Source organism: Semicossyphus pulcher, unplaced genomic scaffold, assembly GCF_022749685.1.
Source record: "Semicossyphus pulcher isolate SPU_LCO1_2020_fin unplaced genomic scaffold, fSemPul1.0.p SCAF_6, whole genome shotgun sequence".
NCBI lineage: Eukaryota > Metazoa > Chordata > Actinopteri > Labriformes > Labridae > Semicossyphus > Semicossyphus pulcher.
Genome location: NW_027211737.1, coordinates 16,696,237 through 16,714,951, shown reverse-complemented (window position 1 = coordinate 16,714,951; position 18,715 = coordinate 16,696,237). Strand labels below are relative to the sequence as shown.

Genomic DNA, 18,715 nt, shown 5'->3' with positions numbered 1-18,715 from the left:
ACGAGAACGTCGTCCGTCGCTCCATCCATTCATCCATCCACCCACAAGGGTTTTTGTGTTCTTAACGCCTTCTCTCTATCCTCCTTCCTTTTGTCCTGCCATCCCGTGTTGTTCTTATTTAAATGTCAGGCTAATTGTCTGCTACTGTGAGCATTTTTTTCCCCTCTTCCAAATGAAAACAGCTGAGCCCTCTCTCAGACGTTCGGTGAAAGAAATGGCAGTGCATTCCATGCTGCTTTGTAATGCTGTCATTTATCACAGCATGTGGACCATTAGTGTGAATCATTTATTGTCTTTGGCGTGCTCGATAAATCCCCCCAACTCTGGCAGGTCTGTATGGAATGAAAGGAAGGTTTAAATATTGTGCTTAGTGATTGAGAGGCTAAGTATGCAACAAAGAAGTCTGTGCGTGAAGCAGCTAAAGCACCTAAAAGCATCATCAGTAGTGAGTGTGTGTTAAAACCTACAACTAGTTAAAACGCAATCAAAGTGTATTTGTATGAGTCTGTGTGTGCTGCCCTGTGCTAACCCTGGGTTGACTCTTTACAGCTAAGTGTTTTTCCTTGTTGTGTACATTTCTGAGGTGAAAGACACTGGGAGAAGTCAGCATATGCATGGCTGACTCTGAGCACAAACTCCATAATTACCATGTCAACGTTGCAGCAGAAAGGAGGTAAAATGAGGTCGCTTTACGATGACATGGCAGCATCTCTTGAACGGCCTTCCTCCATGCTGAATCACAGGATGCTTTTGCAAAATGGCCGCCCACACACGTCCGCTTTCCATTGAGACATTTGTCTTTTGATGATGATTAGTGGTGTGGCTGTTGTGTGTCATGTTTCCAGGGTCGATGTAGTTAGAGAATGAACAACTTCTTAGCATTATGAGCAGTTTAAATGTATAAGCTCGACCTTGAGCACAGAGGCTACCATAGCAAAATGTTTACTTCAATCATTATTCATAGAATCTATATGTTATCCAGAATATATACACTTTATACACTCTACTTCATCCTGTGCTATACTAGTCCTTATGTGTCCTGTCCTTCTCTGTCTCTCTCCTCAGACCTGAAGAAGTCCTTCGAACAGGAACCACTGGGAAAGGAAGTGTCCCTGGAGCAGGAAGTGCTGTTACAGTGTCGCCCTCCGGAGGGCATTCCAGCTGCCGAGGTAAGATGACTTTTAGAGCAGAGTGTGAGAGTGTGAGAGTGACAGAAGATATAGGATGACAGAACGAAGATGACTGATGATAAAAATAAAAAAAACATGTAAAAATAGATGACATCCAGTGAAAACAAGTCACCAAATGTGTCACAAAACTGTCAGTTGACACTTTCTGATATTACCCTGAACTGTGAATGACGGACAGCAGAACAGAGTGGTTGATGTGTGCATTCATGCTTTCACAGTCTGATGTCAGTGGTTGAAGGATGTCCTGAATAAAAATGTATCCTGACCCTTTTGACAAATACTGTTAAGTATCATTGTCAAGTATCCTGAAGTATTCTTGTTAAGTACCCTTAATTATCCTGAAGTATCCTGGTTACATATAATTAAGTATCCTGAAGTATCCTTGTTAAGTATCCTAAAGTATCATCATTAAGTATCCTCATTAAGTATCCTTGTTAAGTATCCTTACTTATTCATGTTAAGTATCCTAAAGTATCCTTGTTAAGTGTCCTAAAGTATCCTTGTTAGGTATCCTAAAGTATCCCTGTTAAGTATCCTCATTAAGTATCCTCGTTAAGTATCCTAATTTATTCTTGTTAAGTATCCTTAAGTATCCCCGTTAAGTATCCTCATTAAGTATCCTCGTGAAGTATCCTCGTTAAGTATCCTAATTTATTATTGTTAAGTATCCTAAAGTATCCTCATTAAGTATCCTCGTTAAGTATCCTAACTTATTCATGTTAAGTATCCTAAAGTATCCTTGTTAGGTATCCTGAAGTATCCTTGTTAAGTATCCTAAAGTATCATCATTAAGTATCCTTGTTAGGTATCCTAATTTATTCTTGTTAAGTATCCTAAAGTGTCCTTGTTAAGTATCCTAAAGTATCCTTGTTAGGTATCCTAAAGTATTCTTGTTAGGTATCCTAAAGTATCCTCGTTAAGTATCCTCGTTAAGGGTCTCTAGTTTAGCTCAGTTGGTAGAGCATGCGCCCCATGTATAGAGGCTGTAGTCTTCAATGCAGTGATAGCAGGTTCAACTCCTGGTCTGCCGACCCATCTGGTGCATGTCGTTCCTCACTCTCTGCTCTCCACATTTCCTGTCTCTCTTCAGCTGTCCGATACAGTGAAGGCAAAAAGCCAAAAAAAAAAATCTTTAAAAAAAATAAAATATCCTTGTTAAGTATCCCAATCGTGCTATGTCTAAAGCAAAAACGGGTATGATTTCATTTTTCAAGTCTTAAATAAGCCAAAACAACCATTTCAAAAGGGATCATCCAAAATTGTTATTGAGTAACTATGTAACTGAGAAGATTAATGAATTGGGCTGAATCACAGTACATTTTTTAACCTTAATTCAAGCAATGATAATGTTGAATAAATGAACAAATTAAAAATGGCTTTTTAATTAATTGACATTGCTCTTGTTTTGAAACATCCATCCAATTTATCTTCTGAAATTATTATATCTCATCGCACACCATCAAGAGTGGTAAGTTGTCACAGTGGGGAATCAGCGAAACAGCCTGAATCCTGTTTTTGAGCGACAGTTGCTTGAAAGCTCCAAAGCAACGAGGCAACTCTGATGCAAAGATCCAAAGTTTAAAGTTAGACTTAAATGTCCCCAGAGAGCCAATTTGAGTTGCAGAAAAAGTTACATGCAGAAATCTCAGCGAGTGCTGAAACTTAGCCTACATTCCTGTGGTATGTTACACTGTTATTGCTCATTCTCTTACTGTACCTGAGCTCTGCAGGAAATAATGAGGGTAATTAATGAACGTGAACTGCCTGCTTTGATTCAGAAGGATTGAAAAACACAGCTTGTTCCTTTTTAGCACAGCTGTGCTGAAAACTGAAGTGAATACACTTTAAATAAAGAAGCTGAGGACTACCTGGTGAAATCGCAACATCATTCTGACCCTTTAAAAGGGAGCTTCACCGCCTTTAATAAGCAAGGACTTTATGAGGTCAGAGGTTACCAGTCATGTTAGTTATTGGAGCAGCTGAGGATTTTAAATGCACACATGAATACAAGCATGGTAAACGCATACACACTTAACACTACCCTCTTCAATGTAAGATTATATTGTGTGCCTGCAGTATATTGTCAGCACATCCACACTTTATTCACTCATCAGATGTGTTGCACAGTAAACATCCACTCAGGGAGAGCCACACGTGTCACCTCAGTCCCCCCAGGCCCTTAACTACAGAGAAGAACGTCATTCACAATTCAGATTGTTCTTTACTCCCCCAGTTTAATCTGGCTGCGCTCCCACCTGAATGGATAAAAAGACATAATTTAATTTAGTCAGTCACCGGGGAAGAGCAGCACGGCACTTGGAGAGGGCTGTGTTACAGGATAAGGAGCCTCTGAATCAGGTTTCACTCTTCAGGTTTTGATAGTCGTTTTCAATTGCACCTAAGTACACAGCTCCCCTGAGGGAAGGAGGGGGGAGACACTGAAAGAGAGGGGGCGAGGGAGGACCAGGATACAAAAAAGAAAAGAGAATAAGAGAGAAGGACGATTGGTGTGAATTAAAGAGTGATCATTTCCTGTCCTTTCACTCGTAGGAATCTGTCATTCTTTAGAGGAAGATCACGCAAATAAGTTGGCAGAATTGTGACTCAGGTTTAACAGACGTTCACACACAAACATGGACGATATTTCTCACTCATTTTCTTTTTCTACCACACAACCACATTCACACTCACGACTGGCTCAGAGACAAATAACGACACTAATGACTCATTACTACTGCGGCCTTGTCTGCTTCTTTAAAACGTTGACACCTGTTTCCACACCTTTGTGCACACAAGCACAAAGGCATAGTTACAAACCACACGCACATGCACACTAACACGGCAACACTGAAAGCTATTTTTCCCACTGTGTTCAATTTGCTACCTTTTCCCTTCCTTTCTCCTGTCATAATGGGATCTCAGGGCAAATGGATTGCTCTGTCTCCCCTGTCTGCTGAAGCTGATTAGAGGGATTTAGGTTTAAAACCTGCTGATGACCTCAGGTTGTAGCCCTCGCTTTCTTTTTTTTCTTTTTTTTTTATCTCTTTTGACTTTCTATTTCTCTTTGTTCTTATCATTCCCGCTCTCTTTGACATTCTCTATGTCCTCTTCCTCCTCTTACACTCCACAAACACAGCAATCTTTTTGTTGTAGTTGTTTTCATTGACAGTTGATGGTGTCCTGCGACCTCTCTTAAAATGTTCTAATATTAGTCGTTGTGGTTGCCGTGTCGACCAGTTGACGACTGTTGTAAAGTTGTCAAAGTGATAGGGTAGTTGCCCCGATACGCGATACCTACATCGTAATGCCCAGCTGGCATCACGTGGCTGTCAACATGCCGCCAAAGCCTTGACTCCATAAACACACACACACACACAAATTACATTTATATTCCCACAGCATCTTTACACACACACACACACACACACATACACACACACACACACACACACACACACACACACTAAAGCATGGCAGGAGTTACACTCAGAGACAGATTAGCTGGGGATCATTTTAACTGCCGCACAACTGTTAGCCTTGAGAGGTCGAGGTCAAACCAATCTGAGATTGCAAAGAAAAAGTCGGCCATTATTTCCTTTTCACTTTCCTCAGACGGCTCTGCTCCTGTCATCAGTCAGTCTCGTCTTCATGTGTTCTTTTTTCTCTCTTTCAATCTTAAGCTCCAAAGAGACACAATTTGAGGCATTGTGAAATCCTTGAGAAGCATCTAAATCTCTTTAGACTGTGATAGAAAGCCTTTAAAAGCTGAAGGAAAGCTGTTGGATTCAGCAGGGAGGGTTCAGCAGTTCAACAGGAGAGGCTCTTTGGACGCAGATGGTGAAACTTGCAACAGCACAATGTTCACTTTCGATGAAAAATGTTCCCGGTCTGATTTGACCTCTTTCTAGTTTGGTTGATATTTTTTGGTTAACTTTTTATATTTATCAAATAGTTTTCTGGCCCGAGGTATTTTCCATTAAAGTTTCTCAAAAAGCTCCACTGAAAACACGCAGCGTACTGAAAATTTCATCTGAGCTGCAGTTAACTTGTGAATTTTTTACTGATAACATAGTGAGGTTCATTAGGACACCAAGGCCACAGAATAAGTCAGCAGTCTGACAGCAAAAACACATTTTTATCTTGAAACCCAAAGAGTAGGAGTGACCCCATAGGCCAGGCAAAGCCAGCAGACAGCGCATAACAGGTGGGGTTATGGATTTGTGTTAGTGTGTGTGTGTGTGTCTATGAGAATATTTGTCTATGTGCCTGTCTGCGTCTGTCTCTGTGTGTGAGTGATTGCCCCAGCTGCAGTGAAATAAACACATCAGTGTGTGGTGACAGGCCCTCCACGTGTCTACCCCTAACACACACACTAACACACACACACAAACGCACACAGCTTTAGACAGTAACTGGATACGCGTCTGGAGCCTGGTCAAGCTCCTGTCACATTCTTAACCTCTCAATCCACACCCTAAATAAGGGCAAGTTATTCTCTTGGATAATGGTTTATGATGAACCGATACGTTTTGTTGTATGGGTTGTATAGGTAGATTGTCCTCTTTCATATTAGAAGACTGAGACGAACATTTTTTAATTCACACTGAAATCTTAAACGCTTTTAAAATGTTGTTCTGATGTTTTCCAGGTTGTAACTTGTATTTGTATTTAACAATCGTTAAACATCGAGCCATTTTTCAAAGTTAAACAACATGACTGATAACCCATTCGCTACAGTTAGACAACAGCTAATGTAAGCCTTCAACTACTTCCCATTAGCTAAGAATGTGTGCCCTTTCCTTTTGTGTTTTTTAACATTATGAAAGTAAAACAATGTGTTTGATCACCTAGTAGCTCCTTTTAGACAAGAGCTAATGTAAGCCTTCAGCTACCTACTAGCTAACCTAGCATTAGCTAAGGATTTTACGCCATATACCTGTACGCCTGTATCTTGTTACATTCATGCAATATGTTTGATAACCCATAAGCTACCATTTGCATTCAACTACTTCCTAGCTTAGCCTACATAACATTAACTAAGGATTTTACACCATTGCTTTTGTATTTTGTTACATCATGAGAGTAATGCAATTGATGAGCTACCATGGGCCAACAGCCAAAGTTAACATTCTTCTACTTCCTAGCTAACATACCATTAGCTAGGAATGTCTGCCTTTCCTTTTGTATCTTTTAACATTATGAAGGTAAAACAATGTATCTGATCACCAATTAGCAACCATTAGACAACAGCTAAAGTTAGCATTCCACTACTTCCTAGCTAACATAACATTAGCTTGGAATTTACGCGTTTCCTTATGTATGTTCTCACACTATAAAAACAGTAGGCTATCAGACTCTTGCTAACATTACAGAAACATTAGCTTGTAATTGGCTGGATGCTAAGGTTAGCTTTTATCTTAATATGGGCTAGCTAATATGTTGTGTTAACACAAAATATTGCCCCTGGATCACTGGATTTTCACTTTAGCTGATTAACAGGGACAAAAAAGGTCAAATGAAAATGACTTGTTAGATAATACATTTTTATGACTTACAACCTGGAAAACACTAGTATGATACTATAACAGCATTTGAGCTCCTTACCCTGAGCATGATGACAGGAAAACAGACGCTAAAATACATGAAACAGTAGCATTTCAATGTTAGATACATGTTTAGCTGTAAGCTCTTGGGTTGGTGTTACGTAGTTGTTCACAACAAACAAGACAAAAGTCTACACACAAGCTAATCCACACACTCCTTTGGCCTTTAACCAACCTCCCAGTGGCCCTCTATGTCATTTTTTGTGAATGACTTTCTGTCTCAACCAGCGTGGAAAAAGTGTGGACACATGCATTTGTGTAATTACCCGTGTGTGTGTGTGTGTGTGTGTTTGTTTGGGTGTGTCTCAGTGTGCATGAATGACTCTTTGTGATGTAAATCACAGCAGACTTTTCTGTCAGAAGGCATCAGTGGTGTGGTGTGGCCAAACCCCTAACGGCTACCTCACTCTCACACTCGTACAGTATACTGTACACAGACGCAGTAGATTTCACTCCCTGGAGTCACCCTGGAGTGTGAATGTGTCATGTGATGACGTTTGCTAGCAGAATCTCTGGAGGTTATAACATCAATGCCGGTGGAGTGCTTTAAATGGACAGTAAAGGTGACAGTGCGAATTAAACTGTCTAACAAATAAGACATACCCTCTTTCTGTGGCCAGAGATAGAAGCAGATATATTGAATTCCTTTAGCTTTTAAGTGCTTTCAGATCTCACTGGAGCTTAATGTTCCCCTCTGCTTTAGAACAAGATATATTAAATACCACAAGATGAACTATTTGCATCTGAATACATCTTAAACACGTACTTAGCCTGAATATACGGCCAATCCGTGCATCAAAAGCTCTGTCAATGGATTTAAAGCTGGAAGATGTTTTTAAACCAGGGAATAAATAACACCAGCAGACGTCATGAATGTGAATTTTTAGACGCGTGTATTTCTGAATAAATAGAATTGAATGAACCAGAAGGGATCAGAGCGGTCTATAGATGTACAGCAGTGGCTCTTTCCTTAGCTTTAGAAAATGTGTGACAACCGCACCATAAGAATTAAAGTCCTTGTCTATCTGTCCCTTCTCCCAAGAAACACATGTGTGTTTCTACACCTGTGTGAGTATGTGTGTGTGTGTTCCTGTGCACAAAAAACAATTTCTGTAATGCTGCATCCCCGATAGATCCTCACCTTAATCCTCTTTGAGCGAGCATAGTAAGCCCCACGGCTCATCTCCCATCACATTTTACCTTGATCCTCAACCTCTGTCAGAAATCATCACGGTAATCCAGAGATTAGTCAGCAATCTTTTTTTATTCTGACTGCCGGGGTGAATTATTGAAACGGTGTTAAGATTATTAAAACGCTGTTGCGGTGGACTATCGCTGAGGAGTAATTTACAAATGGAGCAGAGGAGGTAGAGCGGCTCATGTGTTGTTTTGGTAATACATGCGTTGTGGTTAGCTGGTGGTGATGCAGACAGGGATTATGATCATTATCTAATGACGCGTGTACTCGCACACATGAATGGACACACACTTTACAGTATGCTTTATCTCCTTCACTCCTACTGTACATCAGTGCCGTCTTTTAAAATCACTTTGTATTTCAGGAGCCTTAAGAGGCTTTTCATCCTGTAATACGCCATGTCAGTAAATTTCAGGCATTAGTCAGATCCCACTCCAAAGCTAGCAGACTGTGTAAAACTGGAAATGGGTATCTGTCATTGCAGAATCTGTGTGTGAATTAGTAGACTTCCTGGATGTTTTATTATGATGACTCTCCCACTCTCTCTCTCTCTCTCTCTCTCTCTCTCTCTCTCTCTCTCTCTCTCTGGCTGCCTTTCTACAGTCCAAAAAAATAAGTGCTGCATGTTTTCTCACCTAAGGTCTGTTCCGTTCCAATCACCGGTTCTGTCTAGACTGAGACACTGAAATATTGATTGACTGCAAAATATTTGTGCACAAAAAAATTCTCTTTTTCTTTTGCCATCCTTTTGCATTTAAAGTGCATGCACAGTTTTCAGATTACAACAGGAACGCTCTTAACTCCCATGTTGGTCTTGGCTCTCTCATAAGTGGCTGCTATTTCAGCGACAGTTACTGCAGGCACTAACTGTACATTCGGCCATCGTCTAGGCCATTTAAGGAAACTATCAATCAGCATCCAAAGACAGAAGGTTCTCATTACGTTCAGTCACCCTGTGTTTTGTTTCTTTCCTGACGACTCAACCTTCTCTCCTCGGAATGGACAGGAAGTACGCGGGCCGGTGGTCATGTGAAGTTTAAGTTCTCTGTGGTTTGAGGTTTGAGTCTTTTTGAAACATGGACTTTGTTCTTTGTGTGTGCGGTATGTGAATTGATGAGTGGGTGCTTGAGTCAGAAGCATAAGGTAGGAGATAATGAAGGCAAACACCTTCTCTCTCCCCCTTTAATTCTATATGCAGAGGCGTCTGTCTGCGTTTGCATTTTATGTCTTCCTGGCAGTGACATGTATAGTTTTTTAATTTCCTTGTGTTGAAATTCTGACCCTTAACTCGGGTTTAAATGGATGCTTATGTTACGGTTTGCTCTGGTTTTCTTTGAACCTCGCAAAGCTTCAAAACTCTACGCTACTGTTCTGTGTCTGTTCCTCTTGTGGTCATTTTGCACTTTGTCTCTCCCCGTCACCATCGGCGTCTCTCAGTCTTCCCCGTGCACCCTGTCTTTTTCTGACATAGTTCTCGGACGAAGCTGCGGATTGGCGATGACATGACAGTGTAGGGTGCGCTGCATCGTCAGGCAGCTAGCCGTGGCGCCCTCGGCAGTCCTGACAGTGTTGTCACGGATGGATGAACACGCTGGTTTGACACAGGTTGTGAGAGTGTCAAATAAGAAAAAACTCTGTTCTGTCCTGTCAAGTTTTAGAAGTTGTTGGACCTTGTAAGTCTTTTAGGAACACAAAAAACTTGGAAGTTGTGCAACATTACAAAAGGTTTCAGTATCATCATAATACAATAACTATATTAGAATCGTATTTATGAAACAATTTAGCAGCTAAAAATAGATCTTGGTTCTTCTGCTGGCAGTAGTTGTGATATAATTTTAAAGGCTTAACTACGAGAGCAATTGGGATAGTAAATTCCTCATTTGGGAGCAAGATTGAAAAAGTTTAATAAGCCGGGCTTTGAATAATTGCTACAAATTAATTGGTTTTCACTTACATCACTATTCAGTTAAGTAGTCTGCAGCGAGTTACCAAAGGAGGTCATTGTCAGTGCAATTAATATTTCTCATAACTTCTAGCGTGTTGATAACGAGGCATTATCAGATGATGACCGCAGCGTCTATGTGGAGCAGAGAGCGTCTTTGTAATGGAATGTGATCTCCCACCATCTGATTGTAGAGTCCATTACGGCTCATGAGCAGTCCTCTCCTTAATGCGATGCACAATACGTTTGAAATCAAACATTTCTGCTGAGTATTAACCACAATACTGCTTACACCCTGGAATTGTATTGAATCATTAGCTTATCAAACACTCTGCCAAGAAGCTCTTGGCACTATTGATGCTTTGCTGATTTCAGAAGCATAAGTCTTTCAAAGGAAGACGTGCTGTGGGCTACTTCAGAGTGACCTTGCAGAGGCCGATGTACAGCACTTAAGAGGTAAGATGCTCCTTCAGTTCTTTAGGGAGCCGTAAAGAGAGAAAATGCTGATCGTGATGGCATCCGGCTGTCTTTTTGTCAGTGCAAACTGTAAAGTCGCTGCTGCTGTTTGATGCACACTGAGCAGGCTTTGTGGAATTTACCAATGTGGGTCAATTATTCTGCTGAGAAAGATGTTTTTAATGGCTTTAGCATTTAGCTTCATATGGTGAAATTGTATCTATATCTGTTACTATACACTGTGTGTAAAAGTGCATGGCAGCAAAAGGCCCAATGTTTTTTCCAACGCAATTATCAAAAAGAAACTCTGCAGATTTCCAACGAGGGATATTCACCTCTTATGGATGAGGTTAGGCAACAAACATTCTTAGTTGTACGTTTGGAAGTAGCAATGCCATTGCTTATACATTAAAAAAAACAACATTAGTTGCTAAACTGAGTGGAGAAATTCCCTCAGATCTCTGGTGTTGAAGTCAGCAGTGCTGCACACCCATTCATCAACCCACCCTCTGTCCCCTTCCAACATAAAGGACTCTAAATCCCCTGCATTTGCACTGAAATTTGGCACTAGCCATAAATCATATTTTCCAGTTTGAATGTAGCTGAAAAAGGATGTTTTTTTTCCTCCAAAATACACTTCCCAGCCAGCACACCAGCTATTTGTGTCCTTTAATATAGTATGTCACTTTCATTGCTTGTTTACCAGGCTCGTACTTTACACCGTACATCCTTTAACAAAATGCAACACTAGCAAACAGGGAGGTCTCCCATAGTTCAGCTGACCCGGCTAATAAAGCAAAGCTGATTTTGTTATTGGGCGGTTTTAATAACACTGGAGAGCTGGAGAGTCAATTAAAAAGGATTAGCATGGCCCCAATCAGCTCAGAGCCTCTTCATGCTTTAATGATTATGGAGTGTCATCAGTACTCCTACACTGTACACTGAAGCCGCTCTGACATGCACACACACGCATGTAAAAACACCCGCTTAAGTGCCTGCACACATACACAGCTCTGTAGTATAATGAAGCGAGCGGGTTGGCTTTGCAGTCATAACACATGCATGCATGCACTCACACATTTTATTTTATCCCATCATTTTAATGTGCACAAAAGCATCCTTTCTTTTTCTAAATTCTAAAGTCCCAAGCATGTTTTTAAAAGTAAGAATGAAACGACTTAACTATATTTATGTATTTGTACGGAGAGAAAAAAATAAAGGAAGCATCCTGTCAGTTTGTTTTCATTCACACATTGTTCAAATATTGTGGTTTAAACATGAACCTGTTTGTGAGGACTGACACCACTGGTGGGCAAGTGAGAATGAACAGGATAACACGGGTTTTGATTTGTGTCTTCTGATTCATACCTTAAATAATAAACCACAAACATGCATCCTTTCTCAATAAAAAAGACTCAGACTGAGCTTGATAAATAAAAGGAAGGATTTTGATCAACACGTTAAGTCATTAACCCGTTCATGGTTTCTTGTGGTTGTAAACGTGCATAGTGGGCGGGGACTATGCAGATTCTGGAATTTTTAATGAGGGAGAATTTTTACAAGGTAGTTAAACATATTTTGGAGAAAAAAACATCAGGCACAATTTATTTTTTGAAGCAGAGCATTTTATGTCTTAAAACATGACTAGAGCTGGTCTTTTAAGAAACATTGCCAAACTAAAATCTGTCTCAACAAGCCGAAATGCTTTTGTTTCCTCCCGGCTCGACTACTGCAACTCCCTTTTCACCTGCCTCAGTAAGTCCTCCCTCGACCGTCTGCAAGGCTGTTGACTAGTTCTAACAGGTCCACTCACAATACACCCGTCTTATTTTCCCTACATTGGCTTCCAATTAAATTCAGGATTCACTTTAAGGTCCTTGTTTTAATTTATAAAGCCCTGAATGATCAGGAATCTGTGTACATCTCTGGCCTGCTCCATCCCTACATCACCTGTAGATCCCTCAAGTCTTCTGACCAGGGTCTACAGGGTCTAAACAAAGAGTGCCTTTGAAGTTGTGGCTCCAACACTTTGGAACTCTTCCTGTGCAAATACGCTCCGCAGTTTCCACTGACGCTTTTAAAAAGCAACATAATACACACCTTTTTAAATTGGCTTTTGATCGACACACGTTATTTTGCACATTTGTAGTTTTTCTCTGTTGATTTGTATTACTATTATTGTAATATTTTGTGAAGCACTTTGCTCTGTGAAAGGAGCTGTACCAAATAAACTTCACTTAGTTCAAACTTTACTTACATCTTTGCTGTTGAACCTGAGAGTGTAAAAGGTCTTCTCAGGACAAACCTCCTTTTATCTACTGGGAAATAAGTCAGTAATAAGAAAGGGAACTAAAGTATAAATTATTTTGACCATTAAAGAATCCAAATAGAAAAGCAGACACTCCTGGTCGGATTGAATTAATGTTGTTGCTTTAGACCCATTTTCCAATTTCCTCGGCTCACGTGCAATACCCAAAAAAAACAAAACACTTCTGCTCAGATTACCGAGCAATAAGTGTCTGCATGGAAAGTCTAAAAACGAAGCAAATTTAGATTCTCTCCAGAAGAAAATTCCTCCATAGATGAGTCACACAGTGCAGGTGTTTTTAAGGTCATAATGCTGAAACACTTAAAATGCTCTTTAGCAGACAGTCTCCTGCCGTTTCTTCTGCCTCCCGTTGCTCTGACTTTATCACCGCTGTTTCTTTCTTTGAATCTTTCACCTTTCCTTCCTCCTCCCTCTCCATCATCTGCAGTTTCCATCAGTGATGTTAAAGTACTTAGTGCACTGGAGGGTTCTGCTGCAAATGCAAAAAACATCACTGTCCAGAGATACAAAGAAAGCAACAGAGACAGTCATACAGAGGGGCTTCAACACTTTTGCTGCACTGACCCGTAACCATGCACAGGGCTGTTCTATAATTTAACAAGCTGTCAATCATTTCAACACTGGCTCACAGCAACCGGGGAAGTCAGTTAGGCAACACATCGGCTTTGAAATACTCCAGGAAACTTTATAGAAACTCAGTAAAGGACTCACTGTGTCTGCTCAACGTCAAGCATTAAAGTGATTAGTATTTGAGTTGTATTTATTGTAGTTCTAATGTAATAGAACACGTTTTTTAATGTGGATTTAACTGGGATTTTTCTGTTATGATGCACTTTAATTTCTTGTACATTCAAATGCTGTTACAACTCACAGGAGCTGAGGGGAAGTGCACCCAAATGCAGGCACAGAAAACAAGCAGGCAGGCAGGTAGGTACAAAAATAAGAGCGATATTTAATGACGACACAAAGAGGCTTACAGAGTCGGGGTATGGCAGGCAGGCAGGAGAAATGAAACAGATCCAGGGACATAATGAGAACAAGCAGGCGAGGATTGAACGGCATGGAAAACACAATGAACTGGCAAACTATGAAAACTGGCTGGCTTAATGCTGCGGAGCTGACGAAGGAAATGTACTGCAGGAGTGAGGGTAGGAGAGTCCGGGCTGGTGATAGGAGAAGGTGGACATGTGAAACTAATGAGAGCGTGGCGGACAATAGCTGCGTCCCAATTCAGGGGCCACATCCTTTAACGGGAGTATTTGAAGGCCGATTGCGTCACAACCAGGCGTCGGAGGCTGTCCCATTTCGAAGGGATGCGGCCGACAAATGCGTCCTCCTTTTACCGGGCATCCTGTGCAGCCCAGTGTATCCCGAGATTCACTGTGTGCTACTTCAAACAAGATGGCGGACTGTCAAGTAGCCGAGTAATACACGTTTAAATGTACAAGTTTTTGTTTTTAACTCAGTCAAATAGCTAGTGATACACGAAAGGGGCTTTGAAACTTAGCCAGCTAGCTACCTGTTACTAAGTGACAGGAGCAGCACTTTGGGACACAAGGGTAAAGGCGGGAACAGCTGGTGACACAAACAGGAAATCCTCCGTAGACCAGATCGTCTCATTTCAGTTCGGCCTTCGCGGTCTAAACAGGTTACGAATTACGCATCTTTCGTCACTTGCGTCTTTTAGGATTAGCTAATCAAACAGGAGGGAATCACACAAAGGCAGGAAGTAACACAAGGCATGACACACATGGGCCAAGAGCTTACAAAACAAAACAGGAAACACTAAAAAACTCAGGACTGTGACTAGGAGGATAAGAAAACACAAGTTGGGTGACGCCAGTTATGCTAGCTAGTTAGCCAGCTAGCTACCTCTTCCTAGTTGATAGGAGCAGCGAATTGGGACACAGCTTATCAAATGGGAGGGAAATGCACAAAAGTAGAAAGTCAAACAAAGACATGACACACATGGGGGAAGAACTTAATAAAACAGGAAACACTGAAAATCAAACTCCAGACTGTGACAAATACTGGCTGAATCCATGAATTATTTTAGAAATACCAAAAGTTCTTCACTATGCTTAAAAAATGTAGGACTAAAACAACCAATTATCCACTGTAGAGCGTTCTTTTTCTGCATATTCTTACGTCTTATGTATTTTACTCATCTCTCCTGATATCTATGTGCAGATATTACCTTAAGACGTCCAGGGCTCGCAGATCAGACAAGAACACAAAGTACAGCAGCTACAATAAAGCACGAGAGTGAGAACTGGTTGAATCTTTAAATGTCCTCACTGTACGTTCTTCTGTCACTCTTTTAAAATGTCTCGTGTTTGAACTTTTCCCCGGTGATATCGGAAGGTGTTGATTCTGAGTCTGGCTGTTACTAGGTCAGCGTCTGTTTGGGGAGGCGTCCCCCTGACGTGCCTGAGCTGTTGAGTGGATTTGGATGTTTTTAGTCTCCCTCTAATGATTTGAGCCCAGGGTCTCATTTCAACTTTCCATCCCCAAACACTCTCACCCCAAACTGGCATATCTGTGTTTTTTCCCCCTCCTCCCTTCAGCTACCAGCGCTGCTATCACGGTCCCCATGCATTTTTATCCCAACAGCTCTGAGTGCTTTTCTATTTACTCAGTTTGTTTGTTCATTTCTTTATTTATTTTTCTGTCTCTTTCAATTTCCTGTTTTCATTCTTTCCTGTCATCACTCTTTGGTTCCCAAACTCGCTAAGCAATGACTTGTAGTTTTTAATTTTGACTATGTGGAAAGACATGATTTCATAATATTTCCTCACGCAAATAAATAAATCATTTGGTGATGCCTTCACTGATAACATTTGGAAGCTTTCAATGCGAATGAAAATAGATTATAGGAGATTATGGTAGATAAATAAACTCTTTTTATGTATTTTTGGGGCCATTTATGCTCTTTATTTAGAGAGAGACGACAGTGGATAGTGTTGGAAAAAGGGGAGGAGAGAGTGGGGTCGACACGTGGCAGAGGGCTGGGGCTGGGAGTCGAACCCAGGGCTGCTGCATCGTGGACTGCAGTCTCTGTATATGGGACACGCAATTTAACTGCTGAGCTCAACCAATGCTCTTAAATAGACTATTTTATAAGGACAATGGTTATTTGCTGTAAAAATGCTTACTAGTTATTTACACCAACTTGATTTACCGTAGCCTTGGAAAAAACCATGGTGCAAGCTGATATTCGTTTTGCTCTGGGAGATATATGTCATCCCCCCGCCGTCCAGACAGATTCTCATCCAGCCTCATTCAGGTTGGGCCAATCAAAACTGACAGAGGAGCGTCTTTGAGGCATTTTCATGAACATCCAAGATGGCTGCTGCCAATATTGAACATTCTGAATTTGCTATTGTTCTGTAGCTATTGTATTGTATTAGCTGTTTATTATGTTGAATTAAAAGCCATACTAGTCGGATGTTGGAGCTAGCCACTTATCGCTACATCACACGCTCTTCATTGATGTGTACGCCTATTTCCTGAAACTACATTTGTTGTCAAGCAAATGTGATCAAAAACATTGATTGATTGATTTTTTTTTCACCTGGCTATGTTACTTTATTGAACTGTCCTTCATGTAATAGGGAAATTCCAATTCACTCAAAGAACTCTTCAGTAATAAACGTCACCATGCATTTCCACTCCTCACGCCTGTCTCTCTGTCTTGCGTGACACATGACACATTCTTCCAAGTCCCCGGCCTCCTCCTGTGCCTCCTCCTCTTTTCGCACACCTCTTCCCCCCATTTTCTCACCAATCACCTGCACCATGTCTCAGAAGTGCAGCCCATCCATCAGTCCATCTCTGTGACGGCTCGTTCTCTGATGCGAGAGAGATGGCTTTGGAAAAGCAGTTGCTGGAGTTACTGGTGGTGTTTTTTTTCTTCACACTTGCACACCTCTTATTTTGACACAAGGACCCCTGGGTAAAATATAACCCTCCTCTCTTTCCCTAACTCTCTAACTCCCTCTTTCCCCTGCATTCCTCACAGAACTTTTACTTTCTTTCCCGTGTTTTCCCAAGTGTTGGGGCTAATGGATTACCCCGCTATATCTTCCCCATCTACTCCCTTTTCTCTCCATTCAGCACCCCAGTCTTTTCCCCTCCCCCGTCATCCTTCTTTCCCTAATTGTTGACGTTGCATAGAAATTCCAAATTGCCTCGTCTCCGCCTCAGCCTCCCTTACCTCCTCATTACCTTTTCATTTGTCCTTTCCTCCCTCTCCACGGGCTCCCTTCCTCTGCCGCTTCCTCTTCCTATTTGTTGACATTGTCGGGTTAGCTTTAATGGATCACCCACAGATATCTCCTGCTAGCCTGCACTCCCTGTTTCCTCATCCTCCTCCACCATAATCACCGCCCCTCTAACTCTCTCTCTATCTCTCTCTTGCTCTTTCACCGTCGCTGTGGAAATACCTTTTCTCCATCCGGCCTTCTCTTCAGATCGTTCCCCATCCATCTTTCCCGCTCTCTGTCTCTCCACTCCTGAATGTTGACATGAGAGGGTGAGTCTAATAGATCACTGTGAAGCATCTGCACCTGTGTTAAATCTCAGAGGAAGCACTGTGTGTGTATGTGTGTGTGTGCGCATTCATGTGTGTGTATGTGAGCACCCTAGAGAAGCCAATGCAGGCTTTCTGTTCAGCACATCTGTGACCTCCTTTAGTGCTGAGCCACTTCCTTGTTCTCCTCTCCGCTCTCTTCCTCTCCTTCATCTCACCTGGTTCCACTTGTTCTTCCCTTACCCTCCTCTCCCTCTGCACCTCCTCTTTCTCTCTCCATCATTTATAAGCTTGCATTGCAGAGAGGGAACCATTAACTTTGTCGCTGTATTTTCAGGGACACTCTGTGGTTACAAGTTATTTCAGTTCCTAAAGAGCACATGTGCTGAATCTTGCGAAACAAATGCGGCTCTGTGACATAAAACAAAGATATTAAGAGTCACATGTAAAACCATACTCATGTATCATAAGGTTTGTGCCATGCATCATTCAGTGGAAGTGTACCAAGGTGCAGTGGAGTAGTAGGTTATAAATAGGCCTCTGTAGGCCCGTCCCAGTCCTACTGGGTGTCCTCCAGTGTCCCAGTTCTGTCTGTGCGGGACACCTTGGAGAGCACGCTGCTATTCCTCACACTCTGCTGCACATCGGGGATTCTGTCTTTATATACATGATTCTTCCTCCGTGCCCAACTACATTTCAATTCCTTTAGGTACACCACTCTTTAAAGAACATTCACATAGTCCTAGTTCCTCTCATGTACAAGACCTCAGAGGATTCTCTTCTATTGCCCGCACATTGAATTAAGTTTTGCAGTAACAGTTGGTTACACAGTGTAAGGTATATCAATCCTTCTATTTAACTAAGCAGTGTAAGAGTATTACCTGAACATATTTCTCCCATGTGAGTTTGAGGTAAGCTCACCGAGCCAAAGTGAAATCTATTAGCTTTATCCCACAATTAAAGGTATGTTATGGTATAATGTTTAGAACAACTGTAAATCCTGTTCGTCTGCCTTTGAATCAAAGCCTGTTTGTCTGAGGGTTGTCATGATACCAGAATTTCAAACTTACTTTAACTATACGATACTTGTTCAAATAAAGGCGATACTCAATTCTTGTTTCGTTACCACGGCAACAAAAATAGAAGTCCTAGGAACAAAAAATGAGGTCATTTTCTTGTTTTAAGTTTCCAACCTTCACACAGTGCTGCTACAGAAAAAAGCCACTAAACACATACCAGCTCATTTGACATAATGTAAAGTAATGAAAGGCTTAATGAGCAGGATTTTTCATATTGAAATCTGCCCTCTTACGGCCAATCAGACAGAGCGCGTTTTGCAGGCTGTAAAACACGAGGCGCGCTGCGCTGCCTTTTTTGTTGAAGCCTACGGTTTAAAAAAAGCGCAGCTCGCTGCCTTTTTTTCTTCTGTTGTTAAAACAACCACCGAATCATAGCTGGCATTAACC

At 41.4% G+C, this 18,715-nt stretch overlaps 1 protein-coding gene across 1 annotated transcript in view; it reads left to right on the top strand.

The window, feature by feature from the left end:
• LOC138610285 (netrin receptor UNC5C-like) overlaps window positions 1–18,715 on the top strand; it is a 211,667-nt gene that overhangs the window by 128,508 nt on the left and 64,444 nt on the right. The window contains exon 4 of the mRNA XM_069683018.1: window positions 1,066–1,169. Within this exon, the coding sequence (XP_069539119.1) occupies window positions 1,066–1,169 (104 nt within the window). The remainder of the gene's footprint in view (window positions 1–1,065; window positions 1,170–18,715) is intronic.